An 18585-nucleotide genomic window follows, 5' to 3' on the forward strand; every position below is an offset into this window, starting at 1 on the left:
TACCTTACTCTTGGCTGTTCTTGGCTTTCTCCACTTTAGCCTCTTTCATAAATGGTTCAGTCATTGTTTTCACCTGGGCTGTTTAACCTGATGAGCTATTTTCAGAGGCTTCCCAGGCAGAAATTTTCTGAAAATCTAGGGCTTTGTTTATATAAAAATCTTTTGCTTTGAGGAGGTGGATAAATCAGTATGAATAGCTATTGACATTCTTAGGTATTGCCTTTCTTACACTTGGGGAAAAAAAGAATCCAGTTTCATTTTGAATTTATATCAGTGGATGTCTCTGGATGACCTCTTGCTCCCTTGACAGTAATTGTGTGTGTGTGTGTGTGTGTGTGTTTCATCTAGGGGTTTCATTTCCTACTTCATGGGCTTTTTCTTTCACCTTTCCGCTTGCCCCTATTCTCAACTTCTGCAGTGCCTTGCATAATACCTAACGTTTAATGGTTGACCAGTATGTTTTTATTGATGACAGATAATTTGCTGCTAGAGTCTCTCTTCACTTCTCTCTCCTTTTCCTTCCCCTTCCCACCCCTTGTTCCCAAAACATCATTGACATAGCAGCAGATATTTTTTGAGCAGAAGTGGGAAATAGTTCCATCATCTAGGCCAACTGTGATCACTGAGAAGTGGCTGTTTAGAAGGATTTAGGGGGGCCGGCCCAGTGATGCAGTGGTTAAGTTCCCATATTCTGCTTTGTGGCCCAGGGTTCGCTGGTTCGGATCCCAGGTGCAGACGTGGTACTGCTTGGCAAGCCATGCTGTGGCAGGCGCCCCACATATAAAGTAGAGGAAGATGGGCACGAATGTTAGCTCAGGGCCAGTCTTCCTCAGCAGAAAGAGGAGCATTGGCAGCAGATGTTAGCTCAGGGCTAATCTTCCTCAAAAAAAAAAAAACCCAAAACCTAGAGGGGTTAGAGGCTGCATCTGAGTTCAGTGGGAAACAGTGCTGTAATCAATTAGTAATGTCTGCTGTGGGCTCAGTATGGAGGTGATGATACATGTGCAGTGTATTTGCATTCTGGCTTGAGATGGTGGGACCTTTTTCTTAAGGATGAGAAAAACACATGTGTTTCCAAGGAATTAGTTGAAGATGTTCCCACTTTTTCCGCCTACATTTCATGCTTTTTTTTTTTTAATACAGTACTTCAGTTTTTAGAAGGTGTTCCATAAACCTGAAACCATAGCCATGTGCTATGGAGTCCTGTTAGGCACAATTAGCATCCCAGCAAGGCAGGGAACCTGTGGAACTGGTATGTCCTGTCATCATTCAGGACTCTGGGGTATTTGCCTCCCTTTGAGGTAAGAAGTGGAAAACCACAGCTAATGCTGGATCCTGGAGCTCTGCGTTCATGTTAAGTCTGCCGATCTTGGACGCTTGTTGAGTTTGTAGCAGGAGTGTTCTGGCTGCCCCTAGCTAGAAGGAACACTGACTTCTACCTTTCTTAGAGGGAAGGACTCCTTTCCCAAGAGGATATGTGGCACGTCGTTGTGTTCCAACCACAGCAGCCATCTCAGCATCGTTATACTCGCTTCAGGGGGGGTGACTGTTTCTGTTTAATTCTCTCCTGCAGGCACTGTGGGGAGATAGGAAGCAAAGTCAAGAGCTGGGCTGTGCCCACACGGGGCATAAGAGGTCACTGAGGAGGCAGGACATTTAGAGTAGAGAAACTCAGAGCAGAGAATAGTCTCTGGGTCTGTCTGTAGCTTGCACAGGCTCTGGTCACAGGTCAGCGTGGGGCCCGTTCACTTTGCTCCTTGCGGGCCCTCCCTTTCTGAGCCTGGGATGCTCTAGTGCAGCCCACGGGCCGTAGCGGAGGGACACGTGAGCGGGATTAGATTCTGCGCGTGCGTCCAGAAAGCCTTGGGTACAGCCATCAGCATCTGGAGACTAATTTATCCTGGATGTTGATCGAGTGTCACACAGGTAAGTGTGGGGTGACCCTGGACTGAGATCCCTGGGACCCGCCTGGGGAAGACCAGGGGCAGAAACTTCATTCCAGTTTGTAGCCTCCTGGAGGATCTCGGGGAGAGTGGGCAGACTTTGGAAGGGAACTGTTCGTGAAAACTGTTCAGAGAACCAAGATAAGGTTGACTGGTGTGGTTTGGCTCTTGTGGGCGTTGAGCCTGCTAATGGGTTTCTCTAGGCCTGTGTTCTTGTCTTTTTATTCATTTGTTTTTAATTTTTTGAGGGAGACGGGGGTCTTCCATCTGAGGTGGTCAGGAAAGGTTTTTGAAGACATTGATGTTTGAACTGGCTTTGAAGGTCGAACATGGCCTAGGAAGGTGAAGAGAAAGCAGGGACTGGTAGAGTAGAGAGGGGGTGAAGAGAGGAGGTCCCTGACAGAACGAGGCCAGAATGCACCTCCCACGTTCAGTGAGTCCTGTCCGCTGTGTTTCTGTTGTATTCTGCATCCAGCCACTTTTAACGTCCTCCCCTGCTCCCCCTCTCCTCTTTCGCCTGGACTTCTGCAGTAGTCTCATCCCCACTGCTCCAATTTCCAGTCTTGCCTCCTTAAGGCCTCTTCTGTTCTCAGTGCCCTGAGCAATCCTAACACACACATCAGATGCTGTGGCTCCTGCTCAGAACCTTGTAGTGGCTCCAGCTTGGAATAAAACTCAGACTCTAGCATTCCCTGTGTGAGACACCTGCCCTGGCATCTCTCCAGCCTCGTCTGCCGCCACTGTCCTGCTCCAGCCACACCAGCCTTCTTGCTCTTCCCCAAACAGGCTAAGTTCACTCCCACCTCAGGACCTTTACACTTGCTCTTCTTTCAGCTTTGGATGCTCTTCCCCCAGATCTTTGCAGGACTGGTTCCCTCATTATATTCAGGTCTCCGTTAGATGTCACCAGTTCAGAAAGGACATCTATGATGACTCTGTTTACTCACACACACGCCCCTGCCCCCATGATGAAGAAAATGCTCCAGTGTCTGCATTAGTTCTTGGAGAACTGTCATCACAGGAAAGTTCTAAGGTGTTTTCTGATTCCAGGATGAAAGAACCTAGATTCTGGAGTTCTTAGCAAGTGCTCCTGCACAAATAGGAGTTCAGGTGTTAACTTCTTTGGTTCACACTCCATGGACACCTCTCTGGAACTGCCTGGCAGGTTTGGCTTGGAAAGGAACTGAATTCATTCAGCAAGTATTGTTGACAGCTGTCTATGTGTCAGGCACTGTTCTGGGCACTGAGCATACGGTGAACCAAAAACACTGTCTCCCTTGCCCCTACTTGGTCCCAAGGAGACAGAAAATAAATAAATAAACATACAATAAAATGTCAGGTTGTGGCAGTGCTGGGGATGGGGGGTGAGCCGCTTGTGTTGTTACCTTGCTCGTAGGTCCTCACAGAAGGATGATGTTGGACGATTAAAACACCACCACTGCTCTCTTGTTCCTTTTCTACCTGAATGTAAGAAAGGACAGGAAGAGGAGGTGGAAAAGTTCTCCATAACTGTAGCTTCATTTTGTTATGATAAAAGCTGTGCCTGACACCCACTTGGGAGCCCACTCTTGGATATAACTGGAGGGTCAAGAAGTCGGATTAGGGGCTGGCCCCGTGGCCGAGTGGTTAAGTTCGCACGCTCCACTGCAGGCGGCCCAGTGTTTCATTGGTTCAAATCCTGGGTGCGGACATGGCACTGCTCATCAAACCACACTGAGGCAGCGTCCCACATGCCACAACTGGAAGGACCCACAACGAAGAATATACAACTATGTACCGGGGGGCTTTGGGGAGAAAAAGGAAAAAATAAAATCTTTAAAAAAAAAAAAAAAAGAAGTTGGATTAAACTATCCTTCTAGCAACTCTTGTATTCTGCTCCCTCAGTCTCAGAGCAGATGACTGGCTGCAACAGATTGAAAACTGTATTAATAACTTGTCCTCTGGGACAGCATGTCTAGGATACGTCATCTGTTTTACATTATAAACCACAGAAGCAAGGCCAGTTGCCCTGAAAGCAGGATACTGGATTTCCTTGGTTGTTTCAAAATCTGCTCAGACTCCTGACTGTGCCTATCGCTCTCTCTATTGGAAGACCCCTCGCCCATTGTTCCTCCTCTTACTCCCCTCTGGTCCCCTCCCTTGCCTTATCCATGGCCTGTTTCCACAAGGAACCTGGCTCTCTTCTGCTTCCTCTCATCTGATATATTCCCAGTTTGAGAGTAAGGCTCCGAGTACACTGTGGCCCAGCCCAGTCCTATCAGCCACTGACCAAAGCTGGTCGTTGCTTCTCCCTGGGAGCTGTTGTCAATAAACGTTCATTGAGCACAGCCCTGTAACACATTTCACAACATACGAGAACTGATTGTGCTGCTTCCCTCCCTGAGTTTTCAGCTGGCTAGAATTCACAGCGATGGCTGGGAAAGCAAGCTTTGTCGTCTGCCTGTGCACCCAGCCAAGCTGAGGGGGCAGCGATGAGGCCAAAAGCCATGGGGCTCCATGGAAGGTTGAGCAGTGTCTCCTTTGCATTTCCAGAGAAGTCCAACCTAAGCTGTTTATGCCAGCTTGGCCTTCCTAGGAGAAGGACTTTTACTTAAACTTAGGGAAGCAGTCTGACTGGACAGTTTAGGATGTGGAGTAAAGTAATTCAGCTTCATGGTGTTGTATTTGTCATCAGCTGTTTTTTTTTTTTTTTAGTTGACAATTTTTTTTTTAAGAGCAGTTTCAGGTTTATAGAGAAATTGGATGGAAAGTACAGAGAATTCCCATATACTTCCTTACCCCATCCCACACAATTTCCCGTATTAACATCTTGCTTTAGTGTGGTACATTTGCTATAATTGATGAGCCAATATTGGTACATTATTATTAACTAAAGTTAATGTTTTTTAACTAAAGTTAAATGTAACCTAAAGTCACTAGTTTACGTTAGGGTTTCTCCTTTGTGTTATGCATTCTATAAGTTTTGACAAATGTACAATAACATGCATTATCACACAGAATAGTTTTACTGCCCTAAAAACCCCCTGTGCCTCCCCTATTCATCCCTCCCACCCTCTCTTCTCCCAAACCCCTGGTCTTGTCACTGTCTCCATAGTTTTACCTTTCCCAGAATGTCATATAGTTGGAATTACACAGTCACAGTGTGCGGCCTTTTCTGATTGGCTTCTTCCACTTGGTAATATGCACTTAAGTTTCCTCCACGTCTTTTTGTGACTTGATAACTCACTTTTTATTGCTGCACAATATTCTGTCATCTGGATGTACCACAGTTTATCCATTCACCTACTAAAGGACATCTTGGTTATTTTCAAGTTTGGGCAGTTATGAGCAAAGCTGCTGTAAACATTTGGGTGCAGGTTTTTCTGTGGACATAAGTTTTCAACCATTTGGGTAAATACCAAGGAGCTTGATCGCTGGACCATATGGTAAGACTGTTTAGTTTTGCAGGAAACCACCACACTGCCCTCCAAAGTGGCTGGGCCATTGCATCAGCTGGTTTTGGTTCCTACATCACTTTCAGATTTAGATGAGTCTGATTTTTCTAGGCCGTGCTTCAGAAATACATTCAATATTAATGACCTAGGACCCTTTTCTTACTGCACTCCTATCTGGGACTTAACCCTACAGGGCTGCCACCCACATTCTCCTCTCTACGGTCCTCCTACTCGTGCTAGAACTAAACCATCCTAGCAGAAAAATTCCTCTTTTTTCTGCTCCTCCTTCCCTTTTGCTTCTCATTTCCACCATTTTCCCCTAAAAAGTCAAAGAGGCAAATAGAGAAAGGGGCAGGAGACGGGTTGGTGGGGAGATCCCACTCCTCTTGTCCCATAAAAGAGCTACCCGGTCTTCCTCAGGTTTGTGTCTTCCTTTAAAATGCTTTTTAGTACCACTGAAAGGTACATGATGCTCTCGACCCCGCAACTGTGGGGACAGGTGTGCCTTCTTCCTTACTGGCTTGTCTCCAGTCAGCAAATGAGACTGTTGCCCCACGACAAAGTGCTCTTGGGGCACTCACTGAGCAGCTTTTCCACATGTGGCCAGAAGAACACACGCTGGCCAGAGGGAAATGCATCAGAGGTCCTAAAATCGGGCAGTGGACCAAGAGACAGTCAAATCCATCACCACCCTGTCAGTTCCCTCTCTCTCGGGCTCCTGGGAGTCTCTTTGGAGACTCACGACCATAAAACACCAGAGCGGGTTTATTTGTGGCTTGTCAGTCTTGTTAACTTTATAGGTAGGATTGTATTGTGCAACCCGAATGCTTCAGGTTAGTATGGAGAGTCAGACAGATGAACATGAGGATAGAGGGAATTACTGAGAGGGGAAGCAAGGATCCAGTTAATGAGGGCAGACGCATCTCCACAGTCCCGCTGTGAGCTTCCCAGAGACCGTATGCAAGCCTCCGATGAGTGGCCGGGTCCGTTCATGTGACGGCCAGCTTGTTCCCTTTCCCCTGAGTTTTGGTGCCTCGGCCCATGGGCACTTGGAGGCTAAATGACCTGTGGTTGAAGGGACTCTCCCTGTTGGGGTCTAGAATTTCTCAACAGGGTACCCTATTAGCATCTTATGCAGGACAAAGTCCTGTGCGTTGCAGTAATTTAGCATCTCTGCTCTCACCCTCTATACACCCACAGTGGCCCCGAGTCATTGTGACCATCAAAAACTACCTCCACAGGTTTCCAGATGACCCCTAGGAGCACCACCAAATGTGAACCCCTGGGCTAGGGGTGTCCTGGTCAGGGTCTCCCAGTGAAAGGAGGTCAGTCTGAGCATCTCCTGCCCACTCCTCATCCTGGCCCTTTTCAGCGGCTGGTATCTGCACTCATCACCCAGGCCTTTTCTCACCAGTCTCTCCTCTTCCTCCTCCTGCCACTCACTTCCAGGGCCCAAGGAAAAGAACGTAGACATTTTCCTAGCCTGCAGTGTGATGTGGGTTGAGAAATGTGGGGTTATGAGAACCTCGGGGTGTTTTCCCCTTAACTCTTGAATATCTGTAGTTCCAGGGATTTGTGTCCTGTGTTTGAACCCTGCTTCTCAATCAGTGACCCTTATCTAGTCAAATGAGTTCTCTTAAGGGGTGTTCTGGGGCCTGTCCCAGGAACACAGGACACAGTGGAAGACTGACAGTGGTGATCAGCCTTGTGCAATGCTGTTGCCTCTGTCCACCCTGCAGGCTGGTGCTGCATTGATCTGAAGTTCTGCCAGGTCACACGGATATTTATCTTGGCCCAAACTCCAAGCCTCGCAATTTGTTGTCTGCAGGCTGGTTCCAGGGGTGTCCTGAGCAGAGCGGTGGGAAGGGACGAGTTTGTCATCACCAAGCTATTCACATGGAGGAAATGGGGCAGAGTTCAAGGATTGCTTATTTTTTACCTCCTCCCCACTCATAGCCTACTTTCAAGCCCCTCGCTGTGAGTGGCGTGTACCTGTGGCCTTGACAGAGCTGAGGGATGGGCCTGGTTTGTCAGCGCTGTCGAGAGGCTAACTCTGCTGGTCTGAGGTCCACACGAGCAGAGCCACTTCTGACTTGGGACCCAAAGGAAGGCAATTCTGGGGCCACCACAAGGCCAGGGGAAACTGAGATGGGGCCGGTGGGCCTCCACAGAACGGGGGGTGGCTTATAACATCCCAGTGGACTCCCCCAGAACTGGCATGATTCCTGGATTTCCTGGCAGCCAGGTCTCTGCTTAGCTGGATCACAGTGCTGAGGGGCTGGGCCCTGCAGCTAGAGCTGTCACGTCTGCCACTTTATCCCAGCCTTGTCTCTAGCCCACTCCCCTACCCCTTCTTGCCTCTGGGACTCTGGGAAAGTCGAGCGTAGCTCTTCTCACAGACACCTCGATGCCTCAAATCAGTGTCACTCAGCTGGAACGAGGTTTCGGAGCGCCTCAGCTTGGCGCAGCTTCTTGCGACTTCAGAGCTCAGCTCTGGTAGAGCCTGTTGGTGATTCAGCAGCTGGGGAACTCCAGCTGGCCGGGAGGGCTCGGTGATACTCACCTTCCTTCTGTGCAATCCCTGGATAGGGGCCCTCAGCCAGCCAGCGCAGGAGCAGGCCCCGTGGAAGAGGAAGTGTGACTAGTCCCCAGCCTATGCTCCAGGTCTTTGATAAGACTTTAACTCTGCCCGAGAGGTAACTGCTTCCTCCTAACAAAAAAGGGTGTGTTGTAAATCTGTGTGGATGGGAGTGGGCACAGGGCCTTCCTCGCTCAGAGGAGATGCTCAGTGCATCCTGGTTAACTGATTGTTTGATATTTTGCGCCTGTGTACTATTTGCTATCTCATAGGAAGGGGTCCTCTCAGACCACCAGATCGGTGGGCAGCCTTGTTCTGTAAGGCTTTGAAGTGGGTGGGGAGGGTGGAGAGGAAGATATCTGTGTAGCAGTGTGAGGCATTGCATCATGCCTGCCAGTCCTCAGAAGCAAAGGTCTCTCATGTCACCTCCTTTTACAGCTGGGTTGCTTCCCTGATGCCTGTGCCTGTGGTGTCAGTCCCGGGCATTTATGAAGACCTCAACTCTAAAGAGCTCAGAGCATCTTGCAAATATTCTCATTTGCCCCTTGAAGTGGGGAAAGAAAGACAGTCATCAGTTGTCCTAAATCAGAGATGGTAGAAGTGAGGTCTGGGGTAGGATGGGGAGACCAGCCCATGGGGGTGACTGGAGTGGACTCTTCACCTGGCCTGGGTGCTGACGGTTGTCAGGAGGTGAAAGGAGAGAGCATCGCCTGCTAGAGTGGTCGGCGGGCATTGTGGAGGACTGGGGGTCCAGCTGCCTCCTCCTGGGGGTTCCTGTTTTCTTATAAAGATTTCTGGAAAAGCTGACAAAATGAGTTAAGGATATAAAAATAAAACGTTTCAGGGGTCATCTCATTGGGTAACCAAACAGCCCCGGATCAAGCTGGCATGCTGGTCCAGCAGGCCTAGTCCAGGTTCAGGAGAAGGATGGCCCTTCCCCTCCTCTGCCGTGGTCTTCTCCATATTCTAGTGAGGCTAGTTAACATCATTATTGAATTGGAAGACGCATTTCAACTCCCCACTCGCCTGAATGACGGTGCAGCCAGATGTTTATAATGGAGTTCAGTGTGACGGTTTCTAAGAACTGGAAGGGTTATTTCTCATAGGACGAGTGCGTGCAGGCATGGTGAGAGAAGGGACTTCCAGGCCTTTGCAGTCTCTGTAGCACCTAGACTGGTGTCTCCCACATCGTGCGTGCTCCGTGTTCACTGAATGAATGCCAGGTTTCGAGTGTTCTTTGTCTCCAGTGAAGTCAGAGTAAGAGCCAGGACTTAGAGCTGTAGCCGTGGGAGCCTAGGATGGACATGAGGAAGGAATTCCCGAGGATCGGCTGCTCCTCTCGTTGCCCACCTGCACACTCTCAATTCTCACCCCTCTAGTGCTGTTTTCAAGCTGGTGACCTCTTAGAGAAATTCAGCTCAACATACTCAGCGTGAAAACCCTAACCAGATGCGAAGCATTGCGCCAGGTGTGAGGGTCCAGATGAGTAAGGCCTGGTTCCTGACTGCAGTAGAGGCGGGGGGCAGACAAGACTTGAAAACTTCTTAACTACAAGGCAGAATCAAATATGGACTGCTCTGGGGAAGAAATGATTCTTTCTGGCATTTGAGCGAGGCTTTAAGAGCCAAATTTGATTCCCATGGGTAGAGAAAGGGGCCCACCGACTCGAGAGATCAGCATAATATTAATGGTCACTCTCAATAAGCGTAGCTGCCGTTTGTTGCATATTTACTAAGTGGCACTCAGTATACCACATGCTCCTCACGTGTCCCCTCATTTCATCTTTACAGCAACCCTGAGCAAGAGATGGTTATCTTTATCTCTTTTTACAGTGAAGGAAACCGAGACTCAGACAACTAAGCAAAGGTCACACAGCTGCAATGACTTGACTCAGGACCCGAGTGGCATGAGCCCAAGGCACCGAGCTGAGTGGCTGAGTGAGGGCAGGTTGCATGCAGGGAAAGAGGGACAGTGCCGGGCAGCTGGAGTCAGAGTGCCTGACGGGAGTGGGTGGGAGGAGCCAGATGGAAATGGTGTTTGCGACCAGGTTCTGCCCCTAACTCTCTGCCCAGGACTTCAGACTGGGTTCTGTGAGCGGGGGAGCCCATGGAGAGTTTAGAGGAAAGGAGGGCTGTGGTCCAGCAAGTGCTTCAAGAAGCTCACCCTGGCAGCTGGAGCAAAGGTGAAAAAGCTGTTGGCAGGAAAACTAGTTAGGCAACTATTGTGATAGCCCAGGAGGGGTTTGAGGCCTGAAGGGAGGCACTGGCAGTAGGGATGCAGGGGATGGATAAGATGGACAGCGTGGAGGCGGGACTGTCGGAGGGCTTGGCTTGGATACAGGGTAAAGGAGAGGGAAGGGTGGGCGATGGCCGGCGGTTCTTCAGCCCCACCTACAGCTGGGGAGGAGGAGGTGGAACCAGTCAGGGGATGAGATAAGTTTATTTTTAAAAATATGTGGTTTGAGGTACAGGCCTCTGGAGAGTGGTCAGGGTTCCATGGTGCTTAGGGTGTGGAAGCAGAAGAAGCGCCTGTGGGAACGTGGCGGGTGTGTGGTGCCTTTGGCAGCCCTCACTCATCTGCCTTTGCTGTGCTATGAAAGATTCCATTCTTCTCTGACTTTTATACTCCATTTCTTTTCACTTAATCCTTGCAGTATTCATGGGAGGAGGTGTATCTCCATTTATGGATGAGGACAGTGAGGCTCAGCAAGGTTAGATAACATAGCCAAGGTCTCACAGGTAAGGAGAGGCAGAGCTCGGATTTGAATCCAGGCCTGATAGCAAGGCTCGTTTGTGCTCTGCCATGATAGACCCTGAGTCAGAATTAGAGAATGGGAGAGAGTTGCAGTGTAGGCACCCATCTCTTCATTTCTTCCACCTCTCTGATCCTAAAGGTTCATTCTGAATGCTTTGGTTTTTCCCATCCACAGATATATTGAGGTGGATGTGAAGAACACCCATGAGCGTTCAGGTCACACTGGCTTGTTTTTCATGACGTCATAATCATGAGGTATTGCCTTAGCCTCATCAAGTTGGACTTTGCTGCTTATGGCCACCCCAGAGGTCATTAGGAAGGTCAGCTGAGGGTGCTGAGTTCAGTGACCCAAGTGCACTCCCTCATGGATGGTGAGCTTGGAGTATATTATCAAGCCAGTAAAAGTGTCTTGAGAATGTAGAAATGAAAAGTGTCCATCTGGATTTAGGATCTCTCCCATCTTCTGATATTTGATGTAAGTGCCATGCTAGATTGAAAGACAAAGTTGTCATAAACCGAACACAGTCATTGAGACAAATACATGCAGCCTTCATTTTGCCTGATCCATGTTCAAGGCAGGGATCCACTTATAAAATATTGGAATGAGGCCAGTGTGCCTTGATGGCATACTGTGTGCCAGATGGTTAAGAAAGATGAACAGCCCTGTATCTTCACAGATGCTTGCAATTTAGAGACTGGGCAGATCTTCTGGCCCAACCCCGTCATTTAAAGATGAAGGACCCAAGATCAAGAGAGGTGCAGTGACTTGCTAAAGATGACACCTTTCATAGGTGACACTAGTCTCTGGGCTCCCCATTAGCCTGCACTCCCCATATCACAGGACATATCTTGCTTATATCCAGGAGAGAAGAGGAGGAGGCCTTTTCTTTTTTTTTTTTTGAAAGATTGGCCCTGAGCTAACATCTGTTGCCAATCTTTTTTTTCTTCTTCTTCCCAAAGCCCCCATTACATGGTTGTACATTCTAGTTGTAGGTCCTTCTGGCTCTGCTACATGGGACACCACCTCAGCATGGCTCGATGAGCGGTGCTAGATCCACAAGCCCAGGATCCAAACCAGGGAAACCCTGGGCCACCAAAGCAGATTGTACAAACTTAAGCACTCGGCCATGGGGCTGGCCCCAGGAGGTCTTTTCTAACATGTCTGTGTTCTTTGGCTGTACTTCACAGGGTAACCAGAAGCGAAGTGGGGCCAATGGACCCTGTAGCATGAGCTTGTAACATCTGACACTTAGAAGCTGGGTGACCTTGGGCAAGTTACTTAATCTCCTGTACCTCCACTTTCTTTCCTCTAAAATGGGAGCATAGTAGTCCCTGCTTCCTAGGACTTGCTTTGAGTATTGAATGAGATGATGCTGGGCACATGGTACGTGTTCAAGCAAATGTTGTTGCTGTTATTATTAATAACACCATCAGCCACAATAATCTGTGACTGAACAATGTGAAGAGGGAGCTCTGGAGACCAATCAGGCTCTAGTGGTCTTCCCTCCAGCACCCCACCCCTGGCATAGAAATGTCTTCCTGGCTAACTTGTCCCATGTCACAGCTGTGTTTAGGCACAGGGTCGGGACCTCACTTGCGTGGGTTTGTAACTAAAAGCTGGCCCCTCCCTGCACAGTCGGTCTCTTTGCTCTGTGCCTCAGGACCTGCCACCTGAAACACAACACTAACCTTTTCAAATAATTTCTTGATAAGACTCTCTCCTTAGGTAGCAGAGTCCAACCTGGGTTTTGAAAGCAGTGTTCCAGATGCTGGGATGGTGGAAGAAAGAGCCCTCTGTCCCATGAGCCCGGCTGGCCACGGTGATTCATTCCCGTGTCACATATTTCTAAACTCTCCTTGCCATCCTCAGAGTTTTCCTAATCCCGTCTGGCCAGTTCCTCCACAAATTTCCCTGCAGCTTTGCCTGACATCCTCTGAATCGAGCGTCACTGAAGTCTCTGTAAGCAGGGACAAATGTGAACTTTCACCTCTTGGAGAGAAACCATGGCCTCTTGGAGGGCCGGCCTCCCTGCACTGGGCAATGGGGGGTGCTGTGTGGCTGCTTTCTGCCATGGCATGTATGGATATTCCTGCGGGGGGCAGGTTCCTGGTGCCACCAGCTTCCCTCCTTGCCCCTACCTACAGTGTGGTCCCTTTTTCTTTCTTCCTAATCAGTTGTTACCCTGAAGCCAGCATCTTCACCTGGCTATCAAAACCTTTTGCTTTTAAAAATACGTACTGATAAAGTCATGCAATATTGCAATTTTTGCTGTGTAGTCAAAATCCTGCCATGTTTGCAGATAAAATTTAAATCTCAGGATATAATTCATAAGGGAAGAGGCCTTAGAACCTGTACCCAGCAGGCCCTGGGTTCTGTGTGACCCATTTACACATATTTTTGTGCCCACAAGGATGCCCATGGATGTCCCTTGTGCACTTCATGATTCTCACCCTCTAGGTACCACTCACCACTTCCTGAGCTCCTGATTCTGTCCCTCATGACACCCAGCCCCAAGCATGGTAGAAGAGGAAGGGGGGATCCTGGCTGCCCCCGGAGCAGCCACAGTCCCTGTCCCTCTCTGGCCTGACTCCTGCCCCTCCCACCTGCATTACTTTACCTATAGGACCTTGCTCACCACCTCCTCTAAATCCAGGACATCCTTCATCCGAAAGGTTCTGCTGCCCCCTCCCTCTCTCCTCCCCACATCTCTCTTGACACCAGAACTTCACCTTTGCCCCTTCCCTCTGGGAGCCTGGTTTAGAGGGTCGAAAAATGGATGAGATGGGGAGCTCCTGATTTTTTAGGGGGAACAACTGATCCGAACAGCGGAGTGAGCAAATACTGGCTGTCACAGATGCCAGAGAGCACACGGTCAACTCCGCTGGGATGACCGGGGGGGCCTGAGGATGCTTCTCCCAGGTCCAAACACTAGAGCTGAGTGTCCACAAAGAAGGCAGTCACCAGGCTGATGGGTGGGAGAGGATGGAGGGTGTCCATGTTGAAGGCACAGCCTGGGACCCAATCCCATGCGTGAACGAGGAGCTGCACTGAGGGGCTGGAGGAGGGGGGGTGCCCTGCTCTATGGCCCAGGGCAGATGGGTGCCTGGCACCTTGCAACAGCGTTTCCCATTGGCACACCAGTGGACGGGGGGTCATGATGGCTCCCTTCTGTGAACTCATGAGATAGATAGGTAGTCTCTCTTCGGACATTCTTTCTGATGGAAACTTTCATCTGCCTGCCAAACAGCTGAATTATAAGCACTGCAACCCTTGTCCTTCCTGAGGGCAGGCCTGGGTTCCCACTCCATCGCGGGGGCAGGGGCTGGGGGCCGGGGTCAGCCATTCATAAGGCTTTTCTTCCATTGTGTGTGGTTTTCCCCTCACCGCCACCCTTTTTCTTTTCTTTTTTCCTTTTGAAGTCCACAATCCAGGGATTCCCCTCTTTGGATCTATTTAAACAGAAACGGGATGCTGGCAGGAGCAGCCTAAAAGGGATTCCTGCCCCAGCAGGAGGCTGGCTGGGTGGCCCTGTGGCAGCTGAGGTCCAGCTTTGAAACTCAGGCGAGAGGAACCTATGGCTGTGGCCAGCACACCTCCGTCTGCACGGTGTCTTGTCTCCCTGGAGCCAGTGTGTGTGGCGGCTGTCCCTGCGGCTGTGCTGTCCCCACACAGGTGCTCCAGGGGAGGATTTCCTGTGTTTCCGATGAGTCTCAGAGCCTGCCAAGGCCACGTGTTTCTGGAAGGCATTCATACAGCCAGCTTTTCCAAGACAGCCATGGGCTGGCAGCCTGGGCACCTGGGCTCACACAGATCGGCCATCTGGGAGTCTGGATGTTCACCCCGTACCCTCAGCAGACCTTGCTCAGAGTGGGGAGAGTTGGAGGCAGTGGGAAGGTCAGCGCCTCTGCTAGGCCTGCTGAGTCTGTTGTTCAGACTTGTTTGGGGGTTGTAACTGGTGAAGACACACCTACTGGTGTTTCACGACAGGCTGTGGGCAGAAGGACTGTTGCGTGGTGTGGTAGTTAAACCCTGTCTTGGTCATAGGAGTTGGGCAGACTTGAGCCTGAATTTGGCTGCAAGAGATCGGGCAGGTTTCTTAACCTCTCTAAGTCTCGATTTCCTCGCCTGTAAAACCAGGTGTTTCCAAAGGCTGGCCCAGAAGGCAGGGAGACTGGAAAGTGCCTGTATCATGGGTTCTCATGAGGACTAAATAACGTAAGACACGTAAAACCCTAGTGCTGGGCCCGGGACTGGTACATGCCCAATAAGTGGTATCCCACCTGCTGAGAAGTGAAAGAGGCCTGACCCCTGACCTTTTGGTCTGGAACCCTCTGGGGAGCTCACCACGTCTGAAGGGAAAGCAGACACCTCACCACTCACCCCAGGGCCTCAACTGAAGTTGTGCCTGAGTCAAGATTGCAGAGAGGAGCCCAGGGCCTTAAGACGTGTTTCCCATGGGAATGTGAAGATTAAGGAAGGAACTGTTCTTCTGGTCTTGCTCAAATTATGAATAAAAACCTAGTGTCTTTCATCTACGGAATATGGTGGTTCTGCAAATTCTAATTGGTTCCCATAACACCTTTGTGGGTTTGGCAGTTGAAAGCTTACAGATGAGGAACACAGGGGACGAAGTAACTTGCCCCAAGGCTGGGAGAGCGGCCCCTCTGCACGCCCTGGAGAGTTGGTGATCAGCTCTGCTCTGTCCCGGCTGCAGTTGATCAGTATTTGTGTTCTTGTCTTAGTTTTGCTTAAGCAGAGGTCGACATGGAGCCCAGGAACTGTACGGACCATGCTTTCGCTGACTGACAGGATATGGGGCCGAGGAAGGAGGTGGGAAGATAATTCACTCGTTCAGGGACAGTTTGTGACAAGCCAGTGGCGCTTCTTCTCCAGAGGCATTTGAAACATCCCTGAGTGGTTCTTCATGGGACCACAGGTTCCTGGCTGACTTTGGCCCAGAGTGGTTTGTGGCAGTGCCAGCAAAGTCAGATTGCGACGAGTCCTCAGCTCACACTGTGGAACCACTAAGACTTTTCCTGGCTTTGGCAGCAATGCCTCACTTAGCACTTGGTGTGTGGATTACAGACTCAGCCTTTTAGATACGTCCAGGGGAACTCAAGAGCTGTGCTTCCAGAATTCATGACTGTTGGGCAGCAAGAAACAGTCACATGGGGAGGACATGTGTGATTTTGTTAATTTTCTCTCCTCGGCCCTCAACTCCAGCCCAAATATCTGATTCAGGACTCTGTCGCAGCATTTGGGAAATCACGCCATGCCTCCTGTAAAAGGAAGCAGGTGGAAGTGTTGGTGATCTTTCTCATTCCAAAGGCCTAAGGGAAAGTCATGAGCATGGTTGCTTTATCTGTTCCAAAATATGTTTCTTCCCTGAGAGTCAAGGGCTTCTGTGTCTACACCCTGAGTGAAAGGGGAGAGGAGCCCCTAACACTGACCTGCACAGCAGGGGTTTGCACTGGTCCTGGGTGACGGAGGGGTAACAGCATAGAGCTCTGCTTGTTTTCTGTGCTGACTCGATCCATCTGCCTTCTGGGCTAACCCATAGGTGGCCCAGCCTCTTTGTATGGTCACCATGGCATCTTTTTGCATTTCAGTTTTAGGAAGTCATTCTAATTTAGTTCATGCTGATTGCATAACTCCTAAGAGGTTCCTTCTTCGTTGGAATTTTGCTGCTGTTTCCAGAAACCTCCGGTACTGTGCTGTGAGGGCACATGAGGTCATCTGCTGGCAGGGGAGGCTTCAGGGGCCATGAGACCTGTGTAGTTGCACAGAGTCTTATGCTCAGATGGACACCAAGCTTGGGGTTTAATACCATGCAGTTGTGGTCTTGAAATTCTTAATAGTTTTATCTCTGAGTTTATATCTTATACGTGAAGTCCATTGGGCCAATGGACTGTGCACTGTGCCTTGGCTCTCGTGGTCCTGCCTACCACCACCTCCCTGCCTCTCCTGGGTGGGTTCTTTACCCCTGGAAGGGCCTGGATACAAGAACGGTTGGGAGTAGGTGCATGCACCCCTTGGCATCTCAGGGTAGGGCACGGTGGCAGCTGTCCCATCCCCGACTGGCAGTTCCGTGGCATGTTCAGAGAGTGACTAGACAGGGCCAGCCTCTCCCCAACCCCTGATCCCAGTACCTAGTGCATCCTGGCACAGAGGTGGTAATACCCTTGGGGGTCACCTGTCCACCTTGGGTCGGAGCAGCTGGTCCCTGGGATGAAAAAATACCTGACTGGATTTCCCTGCCCCTAGCTGGGTCATGGCATGTGGTCCAGCTCTCGGCTGGAGGGGAACTTGGCAGTTGGTGGGTCACGTGTGCACTTGCTCACTGTCCCTGGGGCCCTCATGCACCTGTAAGGAGCTGTGCTCACCTTGAAATTATCCTCATATCCAAAACGGAGCAGGGACATAAATAGCAAATAACACCATGACATGCCCAACAACGTGAAGGTACTTAATGCCTCACAACTATACACTTAGAAATGGTTAAAATAGGAGGAGCCAGCCCTGATGGCCCAGTGGTTAAAGTTTGGCTCTCACCACCCCTTCAGAGGCCCAGGTTCAGTTCCTGGCGTGGAACCACACCACTTGTCTGTCAGTAGCCATGCTGTGGCAGCAGCTCACACAGAAGAACTAGAAGGACCTACAACTGGAAGATACAACTATGCACTGGGGCTTTGGGGAGGGGGAAAAAAGAGGAAAATTGGCAACAGATGTTAGCTCAGGGAAAATCTTTCCCAGCAAAAATAAATAAATAAAATTATGCTCTTAAAAAAATGGTTAAAATAAGTCAACTCTATGTTCTGTACATTTTACCACCAAAAAAAATGTTGTAAGGTGTTTAAAAAAAACAAGAAACACCATGACAGGTGGAGGGACAGACTGTAGAAAGAAGGATAAAGCTTTATGTTTTAGTAACTCTCATACGCTCAGTTTTCCTGCCTTTTGAACAAGGGGTCCAGCATTTTCATTTTGCACTGAGCCCCCAAATTGTGTAGCCAGGCCTGCCTGTTGGCCACTTTGTAAAACTACCCAGTCTTTACCTCTCGAGATGCCCTTCCCTCGGATCCTGAAAGTCATTTGCTGAGCAGACTCTTACCTTTTCTCTCTTCTTCCCCCTCACAGGTGTTTTGTCGGCTGTGTGCCAGGCCCTGGAGAACACCACGTCCGCCCTGAGTGGTGAGTGTCGCCCCCTCGGTGTGGGATGGCATGTGGAGGATGGGAAGGGAGCAGACTCTGCCTAGTTTGGGGAGCCTGAGCTCAAAGCTTCCTCCCTAGGCACATGCCTGCTGAGCTCACGCACTGCTGTCCCCTGAGCCACCTCTGCCCTTTGTCCCAGGGGCCAAGGTCACGCTCCTGGGAAGTCTTGATGACAAGCCAGAGGAAGGCTGTTCCCCGCCCATGTAGGACTCACTGGCTCCCGTCTCTCTGTTCAGACTATCAGTGTGGGCAAGGCTGCTGGAAAGCAGAGCCCGCAGGACCCACAGTTGGAACTGTCCCCATTTTTTTAGCTCACGTAATAATCCATCTAAAGAAGAACCCACATTCCTGAACCGTCTTATCTGCTTCTGCCTGGTGATCTTTGTTTCGTTATTTTCTGGTTTATCTTTTGACATTAGTAGTGATATTTTCATTTCATTTTAAAGATCCTAGATCAACAGATGGAAATTTGGGAAAAGGTAGGAGGCAAACCCCCCAAGGTCAGAGTCCTACAGAAGCATCCACTGTTACATTTGTGCATTGCTTTTAGCCTTTGTCCGTGTGCACTAATATTTTTATACAATTAGTCATGGTGAGGAAACTATTTTGATTCCTGCTTTTTAAACTCAAGGTTTGAAGTTTTGCATTTTTCCATGTTGCTGG

The 18585-nt window shown here is 49.7% G+C and overlaps 1 protein-coding gene across 3 annotated transcripts in view; it reads left to right on the forward strand.

Moving 5' to 3' along the window:
- The window catches only part of TGFA (transforming growth factor alpha), a 104157-nt gene that overhangs the window by 16458 nt on the left and 69114 nt on the right, over positions 1-18585 (forward strand). For all 3 annotated transcript variants that reach the window (XM_046662134.1, XM_046662135.1, XM_046662136.1), the window contains exon 2: positions 17848-17901. In XM_046662134.1, coding sequence (XP_046518090.1) covers positions 17848-17901 — 54 coding nt within the window. The remainder of the gene's footprint in view (positions 1-17847; positions 17902-18585) is intronic.

Source organism: Equus quagga, chromosome 5, assembly GCF_021613505.1.
Source record: "Equus quagga isolate Etosha38 chromosome 5, UCLA_HA_Equagga_1.0, whole genome shotgun sequence".
NCBI classification, from domain to species: domain Eukaryota; kingdom Metazoa; phylum Chordata; class Mammalia; order Perissodactyla; family Equidae; genus Equus; species Equus quagga.